At 38.2% G+C, this 19,678-nt stretch overlaps 1 protein-coding gene across 1 annotated transcript in view; it reads left to right on the top strand.

The window, feature by feature from the left end:
- The window catches only part of CRPPA (CDP-L-ribitol pyrophosphorylase A), a 339,038-nt gene that overhangs the window by 3,042 nt on the left and 316,318 nt on the right, over positions 1-19,678 (top strand). Inside the window, exon 2 of the mRNA XM_023215905.1 lies at positions 12,560-12,836. Coding sequence (XP_023071673.1) covers positions 12,560-12,836 — 277 coding nt within the window. The remainder of the gene's footprint in view (positions 1-12,559; positions 12,837-19,678) is intronic.

Raw genomic sequence — 19,678 nt, forward strand, 5'->3', positions numbered from 1 at the left:
AGGTAATTGAATCACGGGGCAGAGATCAGGTGGAGGTAATTGAATCATGGGGCAGCGATCAGGTGGAGGTAATTGAATCATGGGACTGGTTTCCCCCATTGAGTTCTCATGAGATCTGGCAGTTTTATAAGTGTTTGGTAGTTCCTCCTGTGTTCATTCTCCTTCCTGCCGCCTTGTGAAGAGGACACCTTCTTTTCCCTTCATCTTCTACCATGCTTGTAAGTTTCCTGAGGCCTCCCCAGCCATGCTGAACTGTGTGTCAATTAAACCTCTTTCCTTTATAAATAACTCAATCTTGGGCAGTTCTTTGTAGCAGTGTGAAAACAGACTAATACTCACTTTTAAGGGAAAAGAACGTTTGGAAAGGCCTTGTTTATGGAAAATAAAACGCTTGTCTTCTACTTTTACTTAATTGATAACAGCAGTCACAAAATCCTAATAGCAATAGTAACTCATCAAAATTTTCATTCTGAAATATTTCATGGCTCATTTTTATCACTATTATGTCTGAAAGAACTTATGGAACATGATTATATTTTGGGTGTATCCTAGGAAGTCCTTGGAAAGGTTGCTTTATAGCAGTGTGTGGGTGCTGCTTGGCCATTTGCCAAGTGAAAGCCCCTATCTCCTTCTGTAAAAGATCAGCCCTACAGACTGTTGATAGTTTTCTTAGGGTATGGTGCCAAAAGTCTTCAGTCACTTCATTAAAAAAGATAATTTATACAAATTCAAATAAGGAAAAGGACATGGAAGTATAAAATGCCTTATAAGACTACTTTTTTGCTCTGTTGAGAAATTATGCATGCTTTTTACTTATTAAAGAGAAACTACAGTTCTCATTGTCCCAAATAAGAAAAATAATGGGTGTCACTACTGTCAGTCATCTAGGTTATTCTGAGAGAATGTCATTTCTTGTTTTTCAAGAGCTGTATGTGATGCCCCAAATTAGGATTTTTTTTATAACTTCTATTTTAGATTCAGAGGGTGTGTGTGTATATTTATTACCTGGATATATTGTGTGATGCTGAAGTTTAGGGTATGGCTGATCCTATCACTCACGTAATGAGTGTAGTACTCAATAGTTTTTCACCTTTGCCCCCTCCCTCCTCCCTTGAATAACCCCCAGTGTCTGTTGTTGACATCTTTTTTTTTTTTTTTTTTCATACTTTAAGTTCTAGGGTACATGGGCACAACGTGCAGGTTTGTTACATATGTATACATGTGCCATGTTGGTGTGCTGCACCCATCAACTCGTCAGCACCCATCAACTCGTCATTTATATCAGGTATAACTCCCAATGCCATCCCTCCCCCCTTCCTCCTGCCCACCATAGGCCCTGGTGTGTGATGTTGACATCTTTATGTCCATTAGTACCCATTGTTTAGCTCCATCTTGTGAGAACTTGTGGTATTTGGTTTTCTGTTCCTCTGTTAATTTGCTTAGAATAATGACCCCCAGCTACAATCATCTTGCTGCAAAGAACTTGATTTTGTTCTTTTTATGGCTACATAGTATACCATAGTGTATACGTACCATGTTGTCTTTATCCAATCCACCATTGATGGGCACCTAGGTTGATTCCCTGTGTTTGCTATTGTGAATAGCACCGTGATGACCACGGTGCATGCATCTTTTTGGTAGAAGTATTTGTTCTCTTTTGGATATATATCCACTAATGAGATTGCTGGGTTGAATGGTAGTTCTGTTTTCAGTTCTTTGAGAAATCTCCAAACTTCTTTCCACAGTGGCTGAACTAATTGACTTTCCAAGTCACACTGTATACATGTTCCCCTTTTCTCTGCATCCTTGCCAGCATCTGTTTTTTTGACTTTTTCTTACTAGTCATCCTGACTGGTGTGAGATGGTGTCTCATTGTGGTTTTGATTTGCATTTCTGACTAGTGATGTGGAACAATTTTTTGTTTGTTGGATACTCGTATGTTGTCTTTTGAGAAGTGTTTGTTCGTTTCATTTGTGCATTTTTAATGTGGGTATTTGTTTTTGCTGGTTCAATTGTTTAAAGTTCCTTATAGATTCTGGATATTAGTTTTTGCACTCTCAAGCAAAGGCCTGTTGACTCTGATAGTTTCTTTTGCTGTGCAGAAGCTCTTTTGTTTTTTTGGAGATAGGGTCTCACTGTGCTACCCAGGCTGGAGTGCAGTGGCAGGATTTCAGCTCACTGCAGCCTCAACCTCCTGGGCTCAAGCAGTCCTCCCACTTCAGGCCCTCAAGTAACTGGGACTACAGTCATGTGCCACCATGCCCAGATAATTTTTTTTGTATGTTTTGTAGAAATGGGGTTTCGCATGTTGGCCAGGCTGGTCAGGCTGGTCTTGAGCTCCTGAGCTCAGGTGACCCACCTGCTTTGGCCTCCCAGAGTGCTGGGATTACAAGTGTGAGTCACCGCACCTGGCTGCTGTGCAGAAGCTGTTTAGTTTAATTTGCTTTCAGTTGTCAAGTTTTGTTTTCGTTGCAGTTGCTTTTGAGGACTTAGAAATTCTTTCCCAAGGCTGATCCCCAGAATGGTGTTTCCAAGGTTTTCTTCTAGGATTCTTATAGTTTGAGGTCTTCCATTTAAATCTTTAATCTATCTCGAGTTAATTTTTGTGTATGGTGAGAGGTATAGGGGTCCAGTTTTATTCCTCTGGATATGGTTAGCCAGCTATCCTACCAATATTTATGGAATAGGGAGGCCTTTCCCCAAAATTACCTATTTTTGTCAACTTTGTTTCTGAGTTCTCTGTTCTGTTCCATTGGGCTGTGTCTATTGTGAACCAGTACTGTGCTGTTTGGGTTACTGTAGCCTTATAGTATAGTTTGAAATTGATGCCCTGAATTTGACTTCAAAATTCTTTTTATTTGCCCCTCATAAGTAAGGATTTTCTTTGCCCAAACTTTTGCTATCTCACTAATAGAGGGTTGAGAAATTGTGAGTACTTTTTTAATATCTCACCTAAGAAATTCAAACTGCCGTTGAAAATAACTTATGGGTTGATTTGTCTTTTGGAATTTTGAACAAAATCTAATTGGGGACTACAAAAGAAAAGGGAGAAACTTCTGAACTTTGGCCCCAAATTCCTAAATTGGGATAGGGAATTGTGAAGAAACATAACCAGTCTTGCCTCTAGTTAAAGACTGCCACTTACACATACATTTGTTTCCACTACTTCCTTGACCCACCTAAAGGAGCTAAAAATGTATACCTATAGAAGCGAGAATGAATGAGAGGAAGTGCAGCAGATAAGAAGTACTAATAAATTCCGCATGGTGGTAACCTAATCAGATTTAATGAACCCAGGAAAGCTAAAACATAAGCCTTCAGGTAGAACTTCATTTCAGGTACAACTTCTCAGGAGGTAAGATGATTAAAGTTATACGACCTTGAAAAAGTATAGGCATCAGAGGCACAGGGTATCTCTGAAGGTGGGGTAGAACACTGAAAAGGGGACACCTGATTGAATCCTTAAAAAGGAAGAGTAAAACTCCCAGATCTTTAACAGATACTGAGGCTTATTCTCTGGCTGAGAATTAGCACAACTAATGACTTGAGTTAGGTGCTCTATGGCAATGGGGGAATTAAGAGAGACTACATTTTGATACAATGAGATCCTTAGTGCTTAAGGTAGATGACTCAAGGAAGTCTTCAACATTTCAGACATGCCATATATTAAAGTAGTTATTCTTCTAAAATCAAGGAGTTGGAGGAGTCATTGAAAGAAATCCATTTTGTGAATTGACTGGAACTTCAGATTGTCCATTTTCCTTTTGACAAAATCAGAAAAGTTTTTTTAGTTTAGTCAAGTTCTACTTTGTGCCATTGAAACTGCTTAGAAAACTACTTATCAGATTAAATGAGATTAAAAAGTACCTCTGAACCCACCAGTATCTGAGGCATGTTGGCTAAAGGCTCTGAGAAAATGGAGATTTACAGCTAAGTATTTAATATATCAAGATTGTTGTTTGTGGATATATTTGTATATTATGATTAAGCATCATGTACATGTATAGACATTAGTATTTATGAATGTGTGTATAGGTTAATATACCCTAATCTTAAAGAATGGTAGTCCAGAATTGTGCATATGGATATTACTAGGAAGGATCACATAACAACTCATTTCTACTTTATGCTGGGAACTAGACCCTTTCAGAAGTTGATTAAAAATGTTTCTAGGATTTCAAAAGTTGTTTTGGCTTTTTACCTGAACTGAAAAATAATTATTGAACCCCAGGTTATAAACTAAAGGGAATCTTAGTTTTCACCTTTTACTAACAAGAAACTGAGATTGGGGTACTAATCCCTTAGATAACTATTGCTTTGTGACCTGAGTTTCTATAAGGATATATTGCTCCAAGAAATCAGATGACAGTGGTGGTGTTGGCAGGGGCATAAACCCTCTGACAATTAAACCATAACATTCACTCACAATTTATAAATTCATGTATCTAGATTTTACTGTTTTAAAAAATGTATTCCCTGGATCTGTTGTAGGAGGCAAAAATTCCTGCCAGTAATCTAATTTCTGGTTTAAATATATAAGGAAAGCGTCATGGGGGGTGTGTGTGTGTGTGTGTGTGTGTGTGTGTGTGTGTATGTATATGTGTGTGTGTGTTGGGGTTGAGAGTGGTCAACCTGAAATAGCTGAAAAATAGACTAAGATGACAGCTACAACGAAAGGGGGTAAGAAAGGCAAACTTTGGCCATGCTTATTCAGACGTGGTGATGAGTTGGGTAGGGGGTGGGAATTCCTGACAGTGGATTTGAACAAGGTCTGGCAGGGCTTTCCTCATAGTTCATGAGGTTTTTGAACTCTTAGATGGAGGACAATGCTTAAGGTAACTTTTTCGTTTAGATGGTTTCATGCTTCCAAAGTTTGTTATGATTCAGCCTCCCCTATAAATCTATAGGAAAATGTGCTGTTCCACTGATTAGAAAGTATTCTAGACCTTATGATAGTCGTGTGTATCATTGTATGTTAATCTATTGGCACTGATTCATGTTTCAGAATCTTTTCAGTTTGGCTAGAGTGAATTAGTTTCCTTGAGTCAGACAATTCCAGGTAAATTTTGGGGAGAAAAATCAGTTTTGTAGCTCTGTATGTGTTTATATTATGGAGACTAAATCTTCAGGTTGAGATTGGGGTTGGAAATCAATGAAAGTCTATGTTTCATTATTATTTAAGACTCCATAGTGTGTGTTTCAGTATATTAGCTTAGTTTTTCAAAAAAACTTTTCTTCATTTATTCAATTTGTTTTCTTGTGTACTTTTGCATATTCTGTCCTAGATTTTGGAAAACCACAGCAAATTCTGTTGAACAAGATATACAAGTAAAGATATAAATGTTAGTCCAGATGAACAATGTTGATCACTTGAATTAGGCTGAGATAACAGGAATGGAGTAGAGAAGACAGGAGAAATATTTAGGAGCTAGTGTTGATAGCTCTTAGTGATTAACTATATTAGAGGTTCAGAATGAGAAAGGAATGCTTTTAGATGAATTTGACTTAAAATTTTGTCTCAAGGCTTCCTTAATAAAACGGTCAAGTCTGAGTCATGGGTCTTGTATTTTGTATAGATCAGATGATTAGAGGTCAGTTTCACATTTCCAAAAGACCCCATGGAACACCTTAAAAATAAGTGATAAGACTAAGGCAGGTAGGCTGAGGCCTGACAACTGGCAGCCTTCATGGGCCATAGTAGGAAGGCTTGACATTGCAAAGGTAATCCAAGAGACAGCCCCATCATGCCAGTTCAATATTTTGCTGCTAAAATGTCAGGGTCGGTATGGAGAAATAGAGATCTATGAATTATGTCCACAGTACAATCCAGAGGCCAAGTTTCCGTGAAGGCTGCCATGGAAATGAGCAGCAGCTGCCACTGTCCCCTTGCAGCCAAACTCTGCAGACTGGATGAGAGGGCTTTCAGAGGTGTTAACAGGGACTGATCTTTCCCATCTGTTTCATAAAGCATTTGTTAAAATGTTCTGTTCCCAACTGATCTGTTAAAACTGTCTGGGCCGAGTATTCCTGTAAGCAATATTTGTTATTCCAAGAGAAAGTAACTTTTGAGTTATTACGTTTCTTCCTCAATGTCTGTAGGTGTAATAGAGCTTAAGACTAAGTTCCTATTTGCCTATGGAATGTGCTATAAAGGAAATATTCAGGAGAACTTCACAGAATTAGGCTGCTGAGGGTTTGGTGTGGACTTGTCCTCAGTTAAGAGGTAAACTAGATCTCTTTATTCAGCAAATATTTGATCGGTAGGCACTGTGTGAGGTACTTAAGGTCTTTTTCAGTCCCATGATTTTACATTATTAAATTTTAATACTGTAAAAGACTTTTAATTCTATAACTAGAAAAGAATGTGAATAAATCCTTAGAAATACAAACAGTACTTATAAAGACTTGCAAGTACTAGGTGTATGCTTGGTTGCTGACCAAAATAGCTTTATAAGCCTGCTATCTCTGAAGAGTGTTCTAAAACAGTGTTTTCCAAACTTTTCTTGTGACCTGTTACAAGAATTACATTTTTGCCTCATGGCTCAGTGACAAACACTTATTTACTTATACACTCACACACATTTGAAAGAAAATTCTTGAAGACAACCTATCTCTGTGCTATGCATTTTAATTTTTCTGTTCTATTTCCATTTCATTTACCCAACAATGTTGGTCTAAAACTTACTATAAACTGATTTTATGACACTCTAATGGGACCCGAAATTGGCAGTTTGAGAAATATTGGTTTAAAATGCCATTTTCTGTTTGGAGTCTCATACAATTGTTTGAAATAGTGTAAGGCCGTAAGTGTCTGTTTGTAATTATTTGCATCTACTTTGGCTGTTTTCTCTCTGATGGAATGGAGAATTTGAGTTATTTTAAGCAATCTAGTAAAATTGGGAGTTAATTCATTGAATAGATATTTGAATGACTACTTTATGTCAAGTATTATCCTATCTTCCTCTTAATTCTTCATCATATTTTAACATTTTAAGTCAATGCAAATTTTCTTTAAAAAGCAGCAACCTGATTTCTTTAAAAGTTTAACCATTTTTTTTTCTGGTAGAATATACTATGAAAAGTAACAGGCCAATAGTTTAGAGGACAAGTTGTAATCTTTCCTTTAAAAATACTACTGATTTAGTTGAACACGTGCTTATAACTCCTATATTAAAAAGGGAACATGTCACACTAATAAACAGCTGAAGTATATATGAAATGCTTTTAGTAGCTGTCTGTAAATCTAAGAGCAGTTTTTATGCCTAATTATTCAAGCATTCTCCTCTCTATTTATTTAACAGATACTTACTGACACGTGGTTGAGAAGTTAGGAATTCTGTCAGTCTTTGTTCATTACTGATTCACCAGTATCTAGTATAGTGCCTGGCAAATGTTTGATACTTAATTGATGTTTGTTGAATGACTAAATGAACACAAGAAAGAATGCCTACTTCTGCTTGAGTTACAAGAAATTTTAATAAACTTGAGTGCTTTTGATTATAAAAGCAGGAATGTTATGTGTTTCAACCTTAATATAAATGAAGTGCTGTAGACACAATGATCCAAAATGATTTTTTCTCTCCTGGATTTTCCACCTTCCTCTCAGAGACAGTGTTGATGCATTATTTACAGAGGCTAAAGTTATAGGCTCCAAAGTCAGACTGGAGGTCACAGCTTGGTCCCTTAGTTTCTGAGCTGTGTGATTATGGGAGGTTACTGCCTGTGTCCTCATGTGTAAAGCTGAGATGATGATAATGTGCTTTATAGAGCTGATACGGATATTGAGATATTGCAGGCAAAATAGCCTACACATTGTTTGCCTGGTACCTAGCAAACATTCCATATGTTTTAGGTGTTATTTCTACTATGTCACTGAAAGTTGAGTATGTGCTAAGTTCTGGGACATAGTTTTTGCTTTCTATGAGTTGGCAGCCTAGTGAGGAAGATAAAGTTATAAACAGAGTGCAGTATAGTCCTTAAGACTCTATGTGTATAAGCAGTCTGCAGACTGAGAAGCGGGGATGTTGTATGCAGAATGGCTGTCAGGGAAAGCTTCCTGGAGGGAGCCATCACTGAGAACTGACGAGTAAGTAGAACTCGGGCAGGGCCGGCAGGGAGGTGGGGCAGTTAGGGAAAAGAGAGGGATGGGGACAGTGTTGAGAGGCCAGGTAAGCAGCGCATGCAAATACCTGAGTGTGGGAGATTGCCTTCTCTTCAGGGAGCACTGGGTGTGACAGTAAGAGGGCAGGGAAGAGACCAAGTGATGTGCATGAAGTAGGCTGAGGTCAGGTCTTGAAGGGTCTTGCCCAAGAGCCAGCAGGGGATGACCTCAGATTTGTGCTTGAGAAAGATCATCTAGAAGTGGTGAGAATGGATTGTATTGGGATAAGAAGAGTAAGAGGAAACAACTGAGGGGCTAGTGCAGTAAATTATGGTAGAGATGACCGCCTGGGTCACAGCTGTGGCAGTGGAGCCAGAACCTTGGGAAATCCCACGTTTAAGAGGGATTGAAGAACTGTCGCTCACCACTTGCTAATAACTTTAATTTGAAACTGTGAGTGCAGTGTAAGTTCTGCAATTGCTAAATTTGCAGTGAAAGACCCAGGAAATGGACTACAAAACAAAGAACAACCCACATTTAGTTTTATTCCAGAATCACTTCCATTGCTTGTACAGATTACTACACATTGTTCTTTGGAGTTCTGAATTGAATTATTTTTGATTGTGATTAAAATCCTCCCAAGGTGTGTGAAACATGAAAGTAATCTCAGCTCTAGAGGGGCCTTAGGACCTAGAAATCAGAGCAGAGAGTCAAATACCTAGAAACAAAACAATCAACAAAATCACACTACATAGGGAATGCTGTTTTCATTCTTGGATTTATTGATATATTTGTAGCTAGTCGGGGTAATGAGAGCCTCCTTTGTTTTCATAATCCTTGAGACTATGCTGTGTTGTAAGATGTTATACTGCCCCCAGTAGATGAGACAGACTAGAGTCATTTTCAACAAATAATGTACTGAGCACCTACTAGGAGTTAGGTGTAAGGCAATGGATAAAGCAGACATTGTCTCTATGATGGAGCCTAATTCTAGAAGAGGAAATAAAATGAAATGATGTATTTTGAAAAATGGTAAAATTTCTTACTGCTTCGTTTTTTTTTAGAATAAGATGGTAGTATAGAGAAAAGTAACGTCTTTATATATTCTGATCTTTTTGTCTCTTGTATGAGAGATTGTGTAGAGGTATTGTAAAAATTACAAGAGTTAAAATATAAAAAATGTTTAAGACATAGTGTTTAATTTATATTGCCTATTATTATGTGATACTTGTCTTATTTTGCTACTTTTTCTTCCTGACTCATGTAGATGATTACCTCTAGAATAGACTATCTCTAAAACGCCATATACCACCTGGTACCCAGGTGACCATCACTGCATTGCCCAGATTACAGCAGCCACCTCCTAACTGGTCTCTCTGCATCCTTTCTCTCTTTGCTGAATCCTTTCTCCTCCCTGCAGTCAGAGTAAACTTTATACTCTTGTGATTCCTATTGTTGCTATAAAAATTACCACAAACTGAATGGCTTAAAACCGTATTCTCTTAAAATTTTGTAGGTCAGAAGTCTCAATTTAGTTTCACTGTGCTGTGTCAAGGTGTTGGCACAACTGCATTCCTTCTGGAAGATTTGGGGTAGTATCCATTTCCTTGCCTTTCTCTAAATTCTAGAGGCTGGCCATGGGGCTCACTCCTATAATCCCAGCACTTTGGGAGGTTGAGATGGGTGGATCACCTGAGGTCAGGAGTTAGAGACCAACCTGGCCGGTATGGTGAAACCTCATCTCTACTGAAAATACAAAACTTAGCCAGGTGTGGTGGCAGGTGCCTGTAATCCCAGTTACTTGGGAGGCTGAGGCAGGAGAATTTCTTGAACCTGGGAGTCAGAGGTTACAGTGAGCCAAGATCGCGCCACTGCACTCCAGCCTGGGTGACAGAGACTCTGTTTCAAAAAATAAAATTCTAGAAGCCACTCATGCTTTTTGGCTTGGGGCCCTGCAACAGTCTAACATCTGCTTCTGTCATCACATCTTCTCCAGTGACTCTCCTGTAACCTCCTTTCCTTTATAAGGACTCTTGTGATTACATTAGATCCACCTAGAAAATTCAGGACCATCTCCCTATTTCAAAATCCTTTATCACCTCTGCAAAGTCCTGTTTGCCATTTAAGGTAACATAGTCACAGGTTTCATGAGTAAGGAAGTGCACATCTTTCTGGGTTCATTATTCTGTTTACCAAAAACTCCTATTAGAACGTGATGAGTGAGTATTGGTTTTTGGCCTGAGTGTACTCACCTGCTTAAAGCTTTTCTATGGCTGCCTATCCTCTTTTTAGGATTAAAGTTTAAAACCCCTAGGATTCTGACAACCTCCTGCCTGGGTCTCCAGGCTCTGTATGGGGCCTTCTCCTTGTTCGAGGAACTCCAGCTCCGCTTTCTCTCAGCCCATGAGGACCTTGCTGTGGCCTTTACTTGGACCAGTCCTCTCTCCCTCTCTCCTAGCCCCTTTGCCTGCTTACCTGCCACCCATCCCTTGTGTCTCAGTGCAAACTCCCTTTCCTTGTAGAACGCCCCCAAAGCCTCCTCCAAACTGTTTAGCTACTCAGCCTACTTGCTGTCCTGAATGTGGACTTCTTCGTTGTGTTGATCATGGCTTGCAATTGTTGATTGGTGTTCTTGTTTCATGTCTGTAAGTTCTGAGGGTTTATGTCTATTGTATCCTTGATAAGTTTTTTTTTTTTTGAAGACAGAGTTCTGCTCTGTTGCCCAGGCTAGAGTACAGTGGCACGATCTTGGCTCATTTCAACTTCCGCCTCCTGGGTTCAAGTGATTCTCCTGTCTCAGCCTCTTGAGTAGCTGGGATTACAGTTGCGTGCCACCACGCCCAGGTAATTTTTTGTTTTTTTCGTAGAGATGGGTTTCATCATGTTGGCCAGGCTGGTCTCAAACTCCTGATCTCAAGTGATCCACCTGCCTCAGCCTCCCAAAGTGCTGGGATTACAGGCATGCGCCACCGTGCCCAGCTGATGCTGATAATGTATTGGTACTCAATAAAATTTATTAAAGAAATGGGCTTCAAATGAAAAGGCAATGTCACCTCTAAAGTAGCTCTTGGTTTTGTTCATCAGGGTAGTCTTGTTTTAGCTACAGGCAGAATGGGGTTTTGGGTTGTGGAAAGGGTCTGTTCAATAACAAGAGGTAGGAGACATTACTGAGTGAAGCAGCCCAATGTTCACTTTCATTTCTTAGTAAAGGTCATCTTTCTGCAGTAATATTCAGGCCCTTGCATGTCTTTAAAAAGATTCTAAAGACTTAACTGTTTTAGCATGAAAAGTATAGGATCTCATAGGCTAAGAATTAAAAATTAATTCTTTATTCAGAATTGATATTATGGGTCAGAGATAGTTGTCTTGGTCTGGGCTTTTGGGCTGTGGTATGTTGAGTCTACAGTGACACTTGCCTCCATTTGCACTGGTGTTCCAGACAAGTCTACCAGACTCGAATGCAGCAGCAACTCAGTAATGTGGACTATTTGCAGTCTAGTATGTCAGTAGGTCCTTCTTTAAGAAAATGTTTTACCGGCTGGGCCCAGTGGCTCACGCCTGTAATCCCAACGCTTTGGGAGGCCGAGGTGGGTGGGTCACCTGAGGTCAGGAGTTCAAGGCTAGCCTGGGCAACATTGTGAAACCCTGTCTCTACTGAAAAAAAAATACAAACTTTAGCTGGGCGTGGTGGCAGGTGCCTGTAATCCCAGTTACTTGGGAGGCTGGGGCACGAGCATTGTTTGAACCCAGGAGGTGAAGGTTGCAGTGAACTGAGATGGTGCCACTGTACTCCAGCATGGGGCACAGAGTGAGACTCTGTCTTGAGCATGTTTTAGAAGAGAAACATGGCTTTATGTTTTATATATGACTCTAGAACAATTATATTTCATGAATTGTAAGCTTTTCCACTTTACTTAAACCTTATTGCTACAATATTAATTATGATGGTCCTATTTAAGGTACATATTTAGCAAGGCTTGTGTTAGCTAAGTTTTCCAGCTTTGTTGGTATTCAAGTGGTTGGCTGCCATCTCGGTGGAATTCTTGAAAGAGACAGTCAACTTTTGGATCTCAAAAGTGCTTTGAATTGTTTCATTGAAGGGAAAAGTATTTGGAAAAATTTAAAAGCATATTCCTACTATAGGCTATTTTTCATACAATCTGATATTCTAATTATTCAAATTTAAAAAACGACATCTGGGGGTACTATATACATATACTGTGTCATATACAATATTCTACATGATATGAAACACTGTCTAGTGCTATAGTGTTAAACGCTCACTGATTCTTTTTCATCAACCTCTTTACTGGACCTAATAAAAATACATAAAACTGATTTATTCACTTGCAGTTTTTAATCTCCCTATGTAAATATACCAATACTAGTGATTCAATTTTCTGTTACTTTAGTTGTCTAAGAATTGACTTATGAATTATACACATACTTTCCTTTTAGAGTATATTGGATAAAGGACATTGTTGTGGCAGTAACTGGAGAGAACATGGAAGTAATGAAAAGTATTATTCAGAAGTATCAGCATAAACGCATCTCACTGGTCGAAGCTGGAGTGACCCGCCACAGGTCAATTTTCAGTGGACTAAAAGCACTGGCAGAAGATCAGCTCAACTCTAAACTCTCTAAGCCAGAAGTAGTAATTATCCATGATGCTGTGAGACCATTTGTTGAGGAAGATGTCCTCCTTAAAGTTGTCACAGCTGCTAAGGAACATGGGGTAAGTCTTTTTACTTGAGACTAGATAGAAGAGACAAACACTGTAGTGTGGTTCACTTGCTGAATTTTGATTCAATTCTGTTTAAATGTCAAATTATTTAAAATGTGCATGATGACCTAAAGAGATTATGGTGATTGGTTGTAGGAACTTTATAGATTGAGACTGTTCTGGAACATATCTTTTGCTATAGTTATCTACCATAATGTGATATGAGGTATTTGGAGAAGAATGTATTAAAGTTATCACAGTTATAGATACGAATGAAACTTTAATGAAAATTAAAAGGCAGTTATATTAAAAATTCCTGAGAAATCTCTCAGAAGTATAGGATATGTATAATATGGTCCATTGTACTCAATTTTGTGTTAAAGTTTCAGAAGTGGTTTGTTTTCTAATATATACTATATAAGATTTTCATAGCCCTTAAAGTGAATCATCTTGAGATGACAGTTGTTTCCATTTGTTTCACCAAAATAAACACCGGATAGCAAAAGGCCTATTGTAATCTTTGGAGCATGTTTATTTTTTCCCTTCTATTACCAAGTACAATTACATAAATATGATAATAGATACTAAACTTGTTTGCAGTCTGAATTGGAGACTTAGTGAAATTTATTGCCAAGCCATGGTATTATGTAATAGAAATAGGCTATGAAGTTGGACAGACCTAGGCCCAAATCTGTCTTTTTATTTACTAGTGATGTCGTGTTTTTAACTTTCTGAGTCCATTTTCCCGACCTGTGAAAATATAGAAACTAATACTTGTAAGATTATTTTAGGATTGGAAATTATGTTAACTATTGGAATACCAAGTGCTTTAAAGGGTATTAATACTAAGTGCTTAAAGGATATTATTTTAAGATGAATTATAACATCTATGTAATAGTTTCCTTTAAGATTATAGACCAACAGGAGGCAAGCCTTCCTAGCCATCTGGGTGCCCAGAAGTTTTTTTTTTTCTCCTCTTTAAAACCTATTTAGGAAACACAGTCTATAACTTCAATAACCCATGTGTATTTGAATTGCCATAGGAAATTTTCCCTAACTTCATCTCTTCCTTCTGCAACATGAATTTCACTTTAAATTTAAAACTGTATAAGAATTTCATAGACCAAATGAAATATTTTGATTTGCCTTTAAACAAAAGGATAAATGGTATTTAAGGTAGTGAAACTTGTGGTCCAGGAACCATTAATGACCACAAAACTTTCCCCTGGCTCTTGTGCCTTCCCCCTTGACTCCTTCCTCTTCTCCAGACAGCTCAATTATGGTAGAGGCAAGGTAATCAGTTGCAAGGGTGGTGAGAAGGCATAAAGAAGCAAAGGATTTTCAACTTAAGAATTTGAGTAAATTTTGCACATTTGGAAAAGTTCGTAGGGATGACAATACAATTTGGTAGACCAACATTCATTCCAATGCATATTATACATTTTTTTTTTTTTTTTGCCTGGGTTACCTTCTGGAAAATTCACTTAAACTCACTATAATAATTGCACACATTTGTGATTTTTTTGTTGTTGTTGAGTAATAAGCAGAAAGTTTTTCTGAGATATTGTCCATAAAGTGATTCTTCTGGTAGTATGTCTTAAAAGACAAAGGAAGCCTTTTATCTTGTTCCAGTTAATATGCTAAGGATATCATTGTCTTACATGTGATTTAATAGAACATATTAAAATACATAGCAGTTACTTTTTGCAGATTTGAGGGAGTACTTATTAGATTGTTTCTTGGAATATAATTTGTAAGGTTTACTCACATAATGCATCTTAAATGAAACAAATTATATTTCAATGAAATCTGTAATTTTCTGGTTAGATTAAGAAGCTGGTTCAGAACAAAACTTTACAACTTGTTTAAGTAAACCTCAGATATACGGTTTCTTTTAGAAATATTGCCTTGTTTTTGTTGGTGTTAAAACATAAAGGGTAAAATGAGTTTTATATACATCCATGTTTAATAATTTTTTCAAGTTTATTAATGAGAGAACCAGACAGATGTTACAACTGGTTTGAAGTTGAATCCAGAAAAACACTTACACAAAGTAAAAAGGTATGTTGAAGTGAATTAAAATAGAAAACTGACTTTTTCATGGGAGAGTCAATTGAAACTCCAGTAGACATAATTTATTTGCATGTTTATAGGTAAGAATTGTTTTGCATTGCTATTGGTTATCTACAACTTTGAAAGTTGTAAAAGAGCCCAAGGCTAGATTCAGCTAATCTGGAAGAGTCTGCTATTAGTCATGTAGTTGTCCATTGCAGACATCCTGTAACCTCTTTGGTGTATTTTAAATTTTCTTAAAACAATTAGGATCGTGTCCCAGTATTCTCAGTTAACTACAGGCACTATGTCCTGCCAGTTCTCTCACACTGTACTGACTTACAATCATAACAACATAAACGCAGTCACACAATGTTCAGACTGTTTTCCATGCCTCCTTTTAACTCATTGCCTTTTGTTATCTTAGTTTTCTACAGACTCCTTAACTGATTATTTTTCTTCACAGGTATTAATTTTCAGGTTCTACCTAAAGGTCCCTTTCAGACACATTTTCTGAACAAGCTACACTGTGATTATCTTTAGGGAGGGGTGGGTTACATATGCTAACAATAACTCTGTTTTAACTTATGTTCCATTTTGTTTAATTAAAAAAACTTACACTGGTAAAGAGAATGCCTCAAGAGACTCAGATGTCCACGATTAAGACTGGCAGTTAAGGTTATAGAGCTCAAAAGTGTCACAAGGACCCAGTTTTACTTTTTGCCTATATTACATTGTCAAGCCCTACAGGGAGGCAAGATGGCTTCCATAAGATCGGGAGCAAAATTCCATCAGGGTTTTATCTGTTTTACATTAGTGATGATAGTTTTTCTGGGTATAAAATTCTAAGTCTACAATTCTTCCCGCCCCCCCTCACTGTTTTGAAATTAGGTTATGTCACTGACTCCTGGCTTTTATGCTGCTTTTGGGAAGTCTAACCAACCTAATTGTATTCCTTTGAAAGTAATTTGCCTTTTCTCTATGAATGCTTTTGAGATAATTTATTTTTCCTATGTGTTTAGTCTCTCTGATGTATCTATATAGACTTTTCCCCTTGCTTTGGATCTATTGTCCTTTATGAAAGTTGATTCATATTTTTACTCTAGAAAAATCTGAATAATTATCTAATTTGAATATTGATTCTGTCTCATTTCTGGTCCTGCCAACTCTTTTCCCCTCACCTTATGTAAACTGTACGTATGATACACTCTTATCCAGTCTTCATGTGTCCTAAGTTCTCTTTCATATTGCTGTTTTTGTATACTGCATCCTAGGTAACTTGTTTCCAATTTCTCATTTTTTTTTTAGCTCTAATATCCTGTTTAAGGACTTTTAAAACCAACATTTTGAAATTATTTGGAGTCCCATTTTGTCCCTTATAATGTATGATTAATCTCCTTTCTGTTTTTTATCTTCTTTGCCTTTTAAGCTCTGAAGATAATACTTTATACACTATAGCCAATAGTACTTTTTGGTAGCTTAATTCACTAACTCTTCATTTCTGTTTACTTTTGTTCATAATTTGTTTCCTCCTTTGTTTTATAATTTGGATTGTAAGCCCATGTTTGGCAAGACTTTATCATCAGGAGTTCTGTGAACATGGGATAAGGGTGTGTTTCTGAGGCATGGATTTTTATTCCTTCTGCCAGGGATCCCAAGGGCTTTACTAACTTGGAACAACTTTACATTAATTCTTGGCTTGAAGTTTTATAGATTCTGCGGTAATGTTAAATGAAACTCTAAACTCACGTGAAGCCAAGCTTTATTGTTATAACTTCTCAGGGAAAACTGTCCCTGCCCTTTGAGATCCCAAGCTAAGATAATTTTGCTTGCTGTTTTCCTTCACTTGTCTCTCCTCCCTTGCCCCCAACTACCTAAATGAGGGACTTTCCCTTTTATGGGTCTTAGTGTGGAAATTACAGTTATAACCAAGTAGCATACCCTCAAGGTCTTAGTCCTCATTCTTCTCATCTGTTAAAACTAAAGCCTCTTTTTAAGTGAAAGCATCTTTGCCATCTTATTTCTCTGATTTCTAGCTATCAGGTTGTTTTACTCTTAGGTGATTGGTTGAGTCCAGACATACTCTTAAAAGGCTGTTTGTAAAATTTTCTCCTATACTATCATTTTTTTTAATGAAAGAGATGTTTCAAGATACCCAGTCTATCATATTACCAAAATTAGAGGTCCATAATCTTTTCTAAGTCAGAATGACTTGTATATTTCTACATAATTAAGTCAGATGAAGTGGCAATGAAGACTTTGTTATAAGGGAAATGTTGGAAAGAGTAAAATAAATTGGAATGTGGAGAAATCAAAGGTAAGGGAGAATAATTTTAAGAAGGACCAACAGGTTAAATATTACATTGACGCTAAGAACACTGACAATAGGATAACTCAAATGAGACTGCATCAGCAAAGCAACCTCCTAAGTATTGCTTCTGGTGGGAGAAGGCATTTTCTAAGTTACTTGTACATCCTTCATACCTCAGCTTTGTACTCCAGCACCTCTAGTCATTTTATGCTCTTGCTGGTGATCAACTTCTTACACATTTCTCACCTTCCGTACCCCTAATCTAGGTTATAAATCATAGCAGTCTGGCTACTTTTCCCTCTAACTGTTCTTTCCAAAATCACCTGTGACTACCTCATTCCCATGTTAAATGTGCATTTCAGTCTGTGGAATAATAAAGAATTTGCCCTTTATTCCAGGTTCCTGGGAGGAAGACTAAATCTTTGGGATTTTTGAAGTAACAGAGTCTGTTGTTTATGAGCTCCTTGGATTATACCTGAGCTTATGCTAATGAGAAGACATGATTTAGGAAGTGGGCTGGTCACTAGAAAGATGAAATAATGTGATTAGAGGCTTTGAACCAGTTCAGCCTCTGGGGACAGGAAGGGGGCTGAAGATTGAGTTCAACCAGGTGGCCAGTGATTAAATGAGTCATGCCTCTAGCATGAAACCTCAAACTCTGGAACCTGGTCCAGGAGAGTACCTGGTTATTGAACACAGGGCTGTGCTGGGAGGGTGGGGTACAGGGAGAGAAGGCATAAAAGGTTTAGGATTCCCACAGACCTCACCCTGTGTGTCTTCATTTGGCAGTTGTATCCTTTGTAATTAAAACTGCAATGACAAATGTATAACTTTTATAAATGTCACACGTGTCAGGCATGGGTCAGAAATGTGTTGAGCACGTGTCCACATCTTCCATCACACATATCGGACATGTGCCACATCACATGTGTTGGTCACGTGTCACAAATGCTTAATGTGTCACGAATTGGTTTTCTCACGTGTCAGTCACGTGTCAATCATGACGTGATAGTGTGATCCTGTTGGTCACATGCCAATCATGTCAAACACGTGTCACAAATGTTTCAGTCACGTGTCAATCGTGTCTACATGTCAGTCGTGTCAATCACGTCAGTCATGTGTTGGGTGTCATACATGTTGGTCACGTGTCAGGCATCAGTCACGTGTCACACGTGTTGATCACGTGATGATCACGAGTTGATCATGTGTCAGTCACCAGTTTGTCACGTGCCAATCCTGTCAATCGGGTCAGTCACGTGACACAAACATGTTGATCACATGCCAATTGTCAATTATGTGTCGGTCACGTGTTGGTCAAGTGTCAATCATGCTCCATGTCATGTGGATTCACATGTCACACAGGTGTTCATGTGACAGTCACGTGTGTGAATCTCATGTCACGTGTTGGCGATGTATCATGTTCCAGTCATGTCAGTGACATGTCACATATGTCGGTCACATCAATCATGTGGCAATCGTGTGACAATCGTGGGTCACGTGTCAGTTACGCTCCAGTCAAGTGTCACGTGTTGATCACGTGATCATGTGTGCCACCTGCTGGACATGTGTAATCGTGTCAATCACATCAGTCACATGTTGGACACATGCTGATAACGTCAATCACGTGTCATGTATTTGTTGCATTCCAATTGTGTCATTCGTGAGTCAGTCACGTGTCAAACACGTCAGTCGTGTCAATTGTCAATCACATCAGCCATGTCACTCATGTCATGTGTTGGTAACAACACTCCCATTATATACGTGTTGATCACATAGTGATCTTGTGTCAACCATATGTCAATCATGTCAGTCACGTTTGTCACATGTCAGGTGTCATGCATCACATGTTGATCACGTGATCACGTATCAGTCATGTGCCAATCGTGTCAATTGCTTGTCAGTCACTTGTGACAAACATGTCAGTTACATGTCATGCGTCAAGTGTAATCTTGGTCACATGTCAATTTCTGGTCACGCATTGGCCATTTATCACAATCACGCATTGATCATGTGTTGATTCCATCTCGTGTTGGGCATGTGCCAAACTTGTAAGTCGTTTCTTACATGTCACAAATGTATTGGTCACATGCTGATCATTTCAATCACGTCAGTTGTGTCACAAATGTCACGTCAATCGTGTCAATCTCGTGTCATGTCAGTACATGTGTCAATCATGCTCTGGTCACGTGGTCGTGTCACATGTTGATCACGTCAATTATGTTGATCTCATATCAGTAACATGTTGAACACATGCCAGTCCTGTCAATCACAGTCACATGTCACAAACATGTTGATCGTGTGAATCACGTGTGATGTCACGTGTCAATCAGGCATCAGTCACGTGTTGGTTACATATCACAATCACATGATCATGTCAGTCACATTTTGGTCATGTGCGATCGTGAATTACCTGTTGTCACAAACGTGTTGGTCCCATGTCAATCATGTCAATCACGTGTCATGTGTTGGTTATATGTCAATCACGTCCTTG

The sequence above is a fragment of the Piliocolobus tephrosceles genome, chromosome 8, assembly GCF_002776525.5.
Source record: "Piliocolobus tephrosceles isolate RC106 chromosome 8, ASM277652v3, whole genome shotgun sequence".
Lineage (NCBI taxonomy): Eukaryota > Metazoa > Chordata > Mammalia > Primates > Cercopithecidae > Piliocolobus > Piliocolobus tephrosceles.